Source organism: Borostomias antarcticus, assembly GCF_949987555.1.
Source record: "Borostomias antarcticus genome assembly, chromosome: 3".
Taxonomy (NCBI): Eukaryota; Metazoa; Chordata; class Actinopteri; order Stomiiformes; family Stomiidae; genus Borostomias; species Borostomias antarcticus.
In genome coordinates, this window is record NC_140236.1 from 29,645,353 (window position 1) to 29,656,465 (window position 11,113).

General features: G+C 45.9%; 1 protein-coding gene across 1 annotated transcript in view; it reads right to left on the reverse strand.

Annotated features, from left to right (window-relative positions):
* Window positions 1-6,178, reverse strand: part of LOC311307334 (adhesion G protein-coupled receptor D2) — a gene marked incomplete at both ends in the record, with an annotated part of 59,122 nt that extends 52,944 nt beyond the window's left edge. The window contains 3 exons of the mRNA XM_084436129.1: window positions 891-1,521; window positions 1,845-2,089; window positions 5,755-6,178. Of these exons, the coding sequence (XP_084292255.1) occupies window positions 891-1,521; window positions 1,845-2,089; window positions 5,755-6,178 (1,300 nt within the window). The remainder of the gene's footprint in view (window positions 1-890; window positions 1,522-1,844; window positions 2,090-5,754) is intronic.
* Between the last annotated feature and the right edge of the window lie 4,935 nt (window positions 6,179-11,113).

Below are 11,113 nucleotides of genomic sequence, written 5' to 3' on the forward strand. Positions count from 1 at the left end.
TCTAGCACACTTAGCCCAACAAATTAAGAACTTAACAAAGTGCAGTGAACAAAATCAAATCCAAACATTCAGATCCCCAGGACTTGAGTTGAAAAACCTCACTGGATGGATCTGCATAATAATAATAATAATAATAACTTTCATTTATATAGCGCCTTTCATAAAACCCAAGGTCGCTTTACATAGGGGCAGAACAGACAAGAGACAAACATGGTAGACAGAGACACACAACATTAAGAAACGGAAGCTAGAGGTCAAAGACCATGTTAAAGAGGTGAGTTTCAAGAAGTTTCTTGAAGCTGTCCAGAGTTGGGGCGTTGCGGCATGCATGCATTGCATGGCTTTGGGAGGCTTTAAGAGATCAAGTGGCCACAGTTTGTTTGTGTTTCCGGCATGGTGTCAGAAATGAGCCCAGGCTGGTTACATGGTCCGATGAGTCCGTGAGGGCCGGTCTGTGTCTGACAGAGACGCACTGTCTGTCCTGCAGGTCTTCTGCCCTCTCAGAGCAGAACCAGGGCTCCAGACCAGACTCAGTCGTTACTCACCGAGGGACAGCCATGTCAGGAAGGACTTTGTTTTGAAGGGTGGGATTCAGAATTACGACACACATTAAATATTTACAACCATTTAGGGCCGCTTTGGCCAATTACAACTTGGCCACAGGGTCCCCTATTCATGAGGAGTAGAGAGAGAGAGAGAGAGAGAGGGGGCAGAGGGATGAGAAAGAGAGGGAGAGAAAGAGAAGGAATTAGAGAGAGAGAGAAGGATGAGGAAGGAGAAGAGGAGTAGGTAAAGAGAGGGGGAGAGGAGTGGGAGGGAGCAGGCAGGGACAGTTAACCGGAGCACTAAATCAACCACCAGGCCCACCCGCCCGCTGCGTTCTGCTTTACCTCGACAGGGGGAGTCTCCCAGGAGCCTCTTCAGGGACAACTCCATTTCCAGGGCCGCGGCGCTCCAACTGAACACCAGCCCGGGAGAAGCCAGTGAGCACTCTTTTTCCATGGTGTGGATTTCACTGTTGTTCAACACCCGCTCCCAAATGTTCAGCTGCGTGACGCTCCCCGAGAACGACTCGTCGATCTTGAACGACCCGCCGAAAGAGTCCTGCTCCTGGCCGATGATGAACAGGCCGTCGGGCCCGATGTCCCGGCCCCCGTCGAGGCCGTCCCCTCGGTTGATCTGGCGGCCGTCGGCGTAGAGGGCCCACCGGCCGCCATTACGGCTCCAACTGACGCAGACGGAGTGCCAGGAGCCGTCGTGCGGGAAGGCCTCCTGGTAGGGCCCGTGCATCCCGTGGACCAGCAGGGCCAGCTGGACCGCCTGGCCCCGGCCCAGCCGGCCGCGGAGCTGGAACTCGTTAATGAACGGCCGCGTGGAATAAGAGAAGACGGTGGAAAGTCCCCTGCAGGTCGGATCGAATCTGAGGCGGGCGCACACGCTCACCGAGCCCATGGAGGGGAACTGGTGCAGGAGACGCGCGTTCTTCCTGTCTGATCTGCCCTTGAACTCCAGGATCAGGGTCTCCGGCTTGGGGGAGCCTTGATTTGGTTTTCAGAGGGACAGACGAAGAGAAAGATGCATGCGTTATGAAAAACGTGGAACACAAATTGGAAAGGACGGAATGATATTACATAATTTCATTTGTGGTCATATTTAAGTTGCAAAAACTTGGGAAACATTTATTCCCTCGACTAAGAGGATTGTATGGTCATGTTTTGAGTCCAATTTAAATGTATTAGGCATATTTCCATATGCCAGTGGGTATATTTCACTTAAAGAACAAAGACCCTACTGTTAGTCAGAAAGAGGTGCTGATATTTCAATATTACTGTCAGTAATGGCACACGGAACTCACTTTTTAAGTGTGTCATGACTTTCCTGGCTATCCACACAGGTTGGGAGATGTTCAAGGACGTTAAGAAGCTGGTCAGCTCTCGGTTCTCGAGGGCATTGGAAACAGAGGCCAGGGCGCCAGAGCGCTGGTTACAGAGGCGTCCAGCGCCGAGCCAGGGCAGCCGGTCTGGGACGTACTCGTAGTACGACTCCTCAGATGTTAAGAGGGTCCTGCTGTCCATCGTCAGAGCTGCCACTGAAAGAGAACACAAGAAAGATCATCACGTTAGTGGAGCTCATGTGAATGGAATTTGAACCTGGGTCCCCTGTGCGCCATATGGGCTTTAGCTTAGAGACGGACCACAATCCTCAGGTCTCAAGGAAGGTTATATTCGTCATGGGAGCACGCTCACCAAACCATCTCCATTTCATTTACAACCAAGGCCTTATTATAAGTTATAGGGGCTGTCGTAAAGTTTGAGCTGTGTTCCCTCACTCGCTGACCAGTGTAAAACATGTTTTCGGTCAGCGGTCGTCATTTTAAATGATCTCAGCATAGTGATGTATTAATGACCGGAGACTGACTAGGGGAGCACAGTAACGGGACCGCAGCTCGACCACGGTCTGTTAACTGTGGTAGTCTGTAGTTATTTCAATTACACATCTACAAGTCAAACCATAGGCTGACAACTGTATTCATCATGTCCAGCTCAGGTCATACATTGGGATAGAATGGAACTATTTGAATTTTGCACTTTTCTGGAATAAAAGCTTCTTACCTGATGTGCAGGGATGAAACCATGTCTACAAATTAAAACAAAGTATCAAAATATGTAATTACACATTATAGGGAAATTGGCTGCATATAAACTCAATAATAGTCTGTCATCTAGGCTACCACAAGTAGGCAGCTTCTGAAACCCATTTTGAAATTGAAAGCACCCCACACACGAAATAGATAACTTACTAAATGTAGCCTACTTACCAGTACATATACGATCTTAAACCACTGCATCCTGTGAAATACAAATGATTTAGTGTGGTGAAGATTCTGTTCAACGATGCTGGATGCTGACTATGCCAAACGCGTACAGGCTATGCCATCAGTTCGTTTCATTTGAGAACAGCCTAGTTTTCGTGTTTCCTAGTAGCCTAAACTACCTGAGTTTGAAGGGTTGGTGTCAAAAGTTTCGGAACGTCCTATTTATTCCACATCAGTTTGCATTTCGACGACTTCGTAGTTTAATCATCAACAATTCGCACGTCCCTACATTTTTGTCAATAGCCTACAACAGACAGTTCAGTCGTCTTGTTCTTAAACGAAATCTTTCATTCGATAAACGTAGCCTATCCTTCAGAAAGTTGAGGGAACCTCCTCGGTGACATCAGAGTTGATGAAGTGATGCGGAGCTGGAGCACAGCGGCCGACGGGCAGCGGGGTGACGCACGTCTTCAGACCGCTGTCTAGAACAACTGCGCCTGAGACCGAGATGAACATCTTTCCTACATGGAATAGGCTACTTGTCGACATTTCAAGTATTCCATGTCGTGAATTAATATGGAAACGGAAAAGTAAATACATCTCCGATGAGAATATTATATAAAATGTAAACACTAGGTGTTTGTAAGCCAGGAGATGGCTAAGCCAACTATTTGCCAAGAATTACAGTAGGCTAAGATATCCAGCAAAATAAATTGGAAACAGTAAATGTTCTGAGGGAACCTACACTATAGCCTATTCTCAGTGCATAAGACATCAGCCCGGATAATATAGGCCTATTGCTTCTTAAATGACGTTAGACGAACTTAATCCAAGAGATAGTCCTACATTTAGGCTATTGTGTCCACTCCGTAAATTGTCAAATGATTGAGTTGTCAAAATTACAAATCGATACTAAAACACTTATATTAATATTCTAAATGAGTCATGAACAGAAACTTTGTGCAAGAAGTGTGTGTTTTCTTAAATTAGGATAATTGATGATGCGCAAGTGGGGGAACTTGATTTGATGTGCTGCCGTTGCCCAGGCCACCTGGAGACTTGCGCTCGCAGCTGTGGGGACTATGGGAGGCTGAGGGGAGCCGCTTCGTCCACACTAGTACAGTGCCCGTGGTGACATCGCGGTCGGTCGATAGATCGGTCTGTCCGTCTGTCTAAAACTGACATTTTGGCTCCTGAGCCCAAGTCCAAATGAATGGAGGGGAATGGCCGGCCATGTTTGGGCGGCTCTGTGGCCCTCGGGTCGTAGCCGGTGGGGGGTGGTTCGGTCCCCCCACACACCCCAGTCCAAACCCTGTGACTCTAGTGCCCCCACACAGGGAGCTGTATTCGCTGAAAGTTTTGGCTTGGCTGTGTGCCAGCGAACGTGTGTGGGAGGAGAATGTTTGGTAGGCTAGTGTTGCATTGGTCAGACCTTGAGGCGTGTTCACGCTAGGGCTGTCCCGTTGTCAAATCGTGAGGGCTCTCTGGCAGACATTTTGACCCGTTTACACCTTGCATTAAAATGCATCTTGTATCAAGATTGTATCTAGATAATGATTTAGCCTGATTACATTTACACCTGGCATTAATATGCGTTTCGAGTATCTTCAACCCAATCCGTTCGAGATCCGATCGACTCTGTCTAGATGACAATCGAACGTCACATCCTGATTGTGCTTGAATATTTTCGTCCGACCAAATTGAGAGTAGACTTGTCTGGACTCCAACCTTGACCAGGATCTGTTTTAATGCTTTCTTGCTATCACGACATCAGCTTCCATAATATTAACTTGGCTAAAAAGCATCTAACTGCATCATGATGGTCAGTGACCATGCGATGCATTACATTACATTATTTACATGTTTTATTTACATGTTTTAAAGTTAAAAATTTGCCATAGTTAATAACTCAGCGTAAATGTTCTCCCGCTAATCAGATACCTCAACGCGAGTCTCTAAACACCATTTAAGATGTAATGCATCATCCCCAACATGGGCGGCAGCAGTGAGTAGGCTAAACAAAGCGGAGAGCGCCGAATAACCGGTAGAAGAAGACAGTCGATGCGCTGTGAATATTAGACATTTAAGTGTACAAATTTGCCTTTTATTTGAAAGGTGGGGGACTTCAAACTGTAGCGACCTCGGAGAAAAGACTTTCATCTTTCCAAAGATGTGTTTACTTTGGTGAGTAACGAAACGGTTTTGTCTGTAGACTCGGACGAGCGGGCCGAGGAAGCGCATTCATAGGTAAATTGCATTGAGAGTAACAGGGCATTATCTGTAGGATATCGACCAGGTCTAGGCTTTATTTAGCTATAGTGGGCTGATTCTTGCAGCTGACACTATATTTAGCTTTTGCTACATTATAAATCAAAGTGGTCTATCATGCAGGGGTAGTGTAATTACGTGCAAGTAAGCGTGCCATGTCATTTGTAGCTCACATGTTACTAATTTTGGCCTAAAATGATTAATATTGAAAATCCAATTAATCCCAGACACAGATCATTGTACACTGATATAATCATTCTCTTGCTTTTGCTAATACTCAGCTCTCTTATCAAACGTTATGCTAGGAAAGAAATCTGGGTGTGATTTGGCGCTAGTGCTCATCCAGGCTGTTGTCATCTTCTGCCTGGACTCCTGCAACTCCCTACTTGCTGCCATCAGACTCCTGGAGAAAGCTGCTGCTGACCTGGTGTTCAACAGCCCCATGCTCTTCCACACAACTTCCCTTCTCCGTTCTCTGCACTGGCTCCCTGTGCAACTCCCATCCAGTTTAAGACTCTGGTGCTAGCCTAGGGCAAGGAAATTAATAGCTCCTTCCTACCTGCAGGCCATGGTCAAACCCTACACCCCCGCCCAACCACTTTTCTCTGCTGCCTGTGATCGGTTCCCCTGTCATTTGTTAAAGTATGTAATATTGAAAGCACCTAAAAAACATGCAAACAGTGTGTAAGGCTGCTGGGGTAGCTGGTGGTCGGAGGGTGGGGCTGCTGGGGTAGCTGGAGGTCGGAGGGTGGGGCTGCTGGGGTAGCTGGTGGTCGGAGGGTGGGGGAGGGTGGGGCTGCTGGGGTAGCTGGAGGTCGGAGGGTGGGGCTGCTTGGGTAGCTGGAGGTCGGAGGGTGGGGGAGGGTGGGGCTGCTGGGGTAGCTGGAGGTCGGAAGGTGGGGGAGGGTGGGGCTGCTGGGGTAGCTGGAGGTCGGAGGGTGGGGCTGCTGGGTTAGCTGGAGGTCGGAGGGTGGGGGAGGGTGGGGCTGCTGGGGTAGCTGGAGGTCGGAGGGTGGGGCTGCTGGGGGTCGGAGGGTGGGGGAGGGTGGGGCTGCTGGGGTAGCTGGAGGTCGGAGGGTAGGGCTCAAGGGGCATATGGGTCCTTTTGCTCTGCAATCTAATGTGCCTGAGTGCACACATGAGTTATAAGTGTTCTAATTAAGTACAGTAATTACTTTCTGTAAATTATAATTAGATGACTTTACTAATTACTCTCTCAAAAGTAATCAGATTATTAATTTAATTTTGAGTTACTTTCGAAAACCAGATCAGATACCCGAATCATGGAAGTGCTGAACTAAGATCAGTTTTGCATCTTAGATCATAATAGACACAAGAAAATCTGATCCTATAGCAGCACTCTTGGCACATCTCGACCCTGATGACATAAACAGTCAGTTCAGCCACGACTGCAGAGACCCCTTGCGCAGATCAGCTAAATGAAAGGGAGCAGGTACGCGCATGAGTAGCTAAAGTAATCACTTTATTATTAGGTCAGTAACTGTAATCTGATTACTGAAAATACAAACATAATCCCTTACATTACTTAGTTATAGGAAAGGGTAATCTTTTTACAGTAATCGGTTAGTTTGTAATTAGTTACTCCCAACACTGGTTATGATAAACATCTCGAGTGCATATGTGATATTGGGCATCCTGGAAGTATTGAGTAGTGGATTGTTGCTTCTTGACCAAAAAGAGTATTGCGTAGTGGATTGTTGCTTCTTGACCAAGGCTGTTCCACCTCAGATGTCAGGAATTTCTGCGTGTCCCCCGAGATACTCGGGAGTTTCTAGCCATGCTCTACTGAGAGCACCCTGACTGACAGCAGCACTGCTGGCCATGCTAGACCAGAAGGTCCTGCAGAGAGTGGTACGGTCAGCTGAACGTACTGTATCACTGGAATGTCTCTCCCACATTTTAAATACACTATCTAATCTACAAGGCGGTGCAGCAGGGCCAGGAACATCCTGAAGGATCCCAACCAACCAGACAACAGCCCCTCTCTCTCCTCAGGCCAGGGAGGAGGGCCTGCACACTCAAAACCAACACGGAGAGACAGGAGGTCTTCCTTCAGTCCATCAGGATCCTGAATGAAAACCAACACGGAGAGACAGGAGGTCTTCCCTCAGTCCATCAAGATCCTGAATGAAAACCAACACGGAGAGACAGGAGGTCTTCCTTCAGTCCATCAGGATCCTGAATGAAAACCAACACGGAGAGACAGGAGGTCTTCCTTCAGTCCATCAGGATCCTGAATGAAAACCAACACGGAGAGACAGGAGGTCTTCCTTCAGTCCATCAGGATCCTGAATGAAAACCAACATGGAGAGACAGGTCTTCCCTCAGTCCATCAGGATCCTGAATGAAGACTCTGGCTGTTGAACTTTAGACTAAACTGGACTCAAGGACTCAAGGAAACTGATTAGCTACATGCAGCACAACTGCACTTTATATATTTATACTCAGTAGAATATCCATATCCACATTCTGTACTGTGAATATACATATCAATATACTATAGATAAATGTATATATACTCTGCATCTCCCTCCCTATCTGACCTAATTCACAACTTCGCCTACTCCCCCATTTGTACACTCATATATACTGTATATATACTCTCTCTATATATATGTATCTTGTAACTAGATACATAACAAATTGAAGTGGGAAATGGGGGAGGAACGGCCATCATAGCAAGTGATGCTCTGAGCTCCAGAAGCATTTTTTTATGAATTTTCCTCATTTGAATATCATGCTGTAATGTTTACCACGTTTAGTTCCAAATTGAGTGCTGCCCTTGACTGTGTTGCACCTACAGAATGAAACTGAAAAACGCTGTGGCCAAACACAAAGCTCCATGGAGGAATGAGGAGATCAATCAACTCAAGAGAACATGCAGAAGAGCTGAGAGCACATGGAGGAAGACAAAGCAGCAGGTTCACCATGACATTCTTAAAGAGCAATTCTATGCCTTTAATAAGGCAATACGAAATGCTAGGAGAGATCAGTTTTCAAAATTGATTTCAACATAAAAATTCCAGGGCACTCTTTCAACAACTGACAGACTCAAAATCCCGCCCCCTACATACCTGTCAACATGTTCTCTACCCCCAAGTGTGACGAATTTGTAGCATATTTTAGATAAGTAACTGACATTAGGATGAATATCACCCAGGCAAGCCCAAATGTTTTGCTTGCTGACCCTCCTCCACGGAGCAGTGGGATAAGCTTGTTTGCACCGGTTGTCTACATGCCCTCTCCATCCTGTTCCCACCAGGTTTTTCAAGACTATTTGTGTGTGGCTGTAAGCCAGCGCACCAATGATAGCAAATGTCCGGTTGTCACTCCCTCCCTCCCTGGCTTCCTCCGTCGTGTTGTTGACCTGCAGTTCTATGTTGCTACCACAAGAGGCAGTGTTCCCAGAACCTGCAGTTCTATGTTGCTACAACATGAGGCAGTGGTCCCAGAACATCAAAACAAAAACACTATGACAATGCACATCTTCCAGATCCTAGGTGGTGTAGTGGATAGGGAGTACACCTCCCATGCCAAAGGTTCAAGCCTTGGTGGGGACAATATTTTGTCATTGGATGTTATAGAAGCTATGTAAAAATGTGGTTACCTGGTGGTGCTATGTCAGTTATTGAATTTATGTGCAGCAATTGAACATTTGGAATACTCCTGTTTTGAAATTATACCTACAGTATAGGTGTCTCAGTAATTACCCATTATATATTATGCTATACTTTGCATGTATTTACCAGGTAAATGTTTCGTTTTTTCAGACGGAAGGGAGAAGTGGTGGGGGCAGGTGGGTAGCCCAGAGAGGGGTCTACAGCCCCCGACCCAATATAACGCGAGGGGGCGGAGTCTCGCCACCATGCCACGGACCCCACAACTCAGCCCTTGAGTGGGCTAGAGACACAGGGTCTTCACTGGTGGGGGTAGGTGGGTGGCCCAGAGAGAGGTACACTGTCCATGACCAGCTCTGACCCGAGGGGGCGGAGTCTCGCCATCACGCCACTATCCACCCCACGGATCACACAACTCAGCCCCTGAGTGGGCTAGAGACCCACAGTCTTCGCCAGTGGGTGTATGGAGATTGCCCAGAGGTCACTGTACTGTGCACAATCAGCTCTGACCCAAGCGGGCGGAGTCTTGCCACCACGCCACTATCCATGCCATGAACTCGACAACTCAGCCCGAGTGGGCTAGAGAGACACACGTTTTTTTCACCAGTGGGTGTATGGAGATTGCCCAGAAGTAACTGCACTACACCCGAACCACTCTGACCCGAGGGGGCGGAGTCTCACCACCACGCCACTATCCATCCTACGGACCCTACAACTCAGCCCGAGTGGGCTAGAGACACATGTTTTTCACCAGTGGGTGCATGGAGATTTCCCAGAAGTAACTGGACTAACCCTGAACTGCTCTGACCCGAGGGGGTGGAGTCTCGCCACCACGCCACTATCCATACTATAGACCGCACAACTCAGCCCCTGAGTGGTCTGGTGGGTACATGGAGCCCGATTGTCAAATTCAAATGAATGAAAAATGCTGCAGCACATGTCCTCACTAAGACCAGAAGGAGGGCACACATCACACCAGTCTTACAATCACTACACTGGTTACCTGTCAGTGTCACTAATAAAATAAAGATTATTTCATTAGTTTACAAAGCGCTCCGTAGTCATGCACCTGAATACATGTTAGGCAGTACTCTGGCACTGAATGTTATTGATTCCTGGAGCCAGGACCAAGAGACGTGGGTTTCTCTTCAGTTTTTATGCACCCAGCCTCTGGAATACTCTGCCAGAACGCCTAAGAAGGGCTGAAACTGCGGGAACTTTCAAGCAAGATCTTAAGACATAACTTTATAATCTCACTTATCATGTACCCTTACCTGTTGTAATTAAATCTTCTCAATTTGAATGTTTTTATTCACATTTTAAATTGTTTATTTTATCATATATTATCTGTCCTGTTTTATTTAATGTTTTTATACCATTTACTAATAAACTGTTTTTATTTATTTTCTTATTCTGTGAAGCACTGTGTAGTACATTTTCTTGTATGAACATGTGCTATATAAATACAATTGACAGATTTTTTCACCTTTTTACCGCTCTATATTGCTTAATATGTGCACAATCTAGGAGCTAACAGAAGAACATTTTACTACTCGTACCTGTATAATAGTGTGACAAATAAAACTGACTGACTTTTAGTCAAATATTACTTCTCGTCTTTCCAAAACGTGATAGACATGATCAACAGACAACTTAACCCAAGAGATGCATACATTTATTGTGTCCACTCAGTTGTTCCATGATTGAGTTGTGAAATACATATTTATCAATCGATACAAAAGATGTCATATGAATGAGTCATAAACAAAAAGACAAGACTTTGTGCAAGGTTATGTGCAAACATCAGTTACTGCTAAACTTCGAGTGCATATGTGATGATATTGGGCATCCTGGAAGTGTTGAGTTGTGGATTATTGCTTCTTGGTTATACACAAATCTGAATAACCAAAGGGATACGGTACTCACAAAAAGACAAAACAAAAAAATCAAGTATCTCAACAGTTACAGTCCTATGTATAATTGAAACACCCGCCCCCCCAATAAAATTTGATCTAGTGTCAATTCTTTTTACAAGCCAAAAAAAGTGTACACTTAAGAACGTAATCAATAGTAGACCTAGTGCAAATGGGATAGACCTGTACAGCAGATTTTAACATTCTTACTAGTTACTACCTAGTACGTCACTGTCGATGTTTCCGTCTACTAATGACATTGGGCCATAGTTTAGCTCCAAACATCTACATTCTCTGTCCTCTTTCCTTGCCTCCCTCTCCTTTTCTGAAAACATTGAGAAGGCAAATGGGGCGGAGCTTCAGATTTTAAGGAGGTAAGGAGAGAGGACACGAAAAATCCAGAAAGGACTTCAGATTCAATCATTGTATTTGCTTTATTTGTCCATATTAAAAACATTTAAACCTAGTACACATAATTA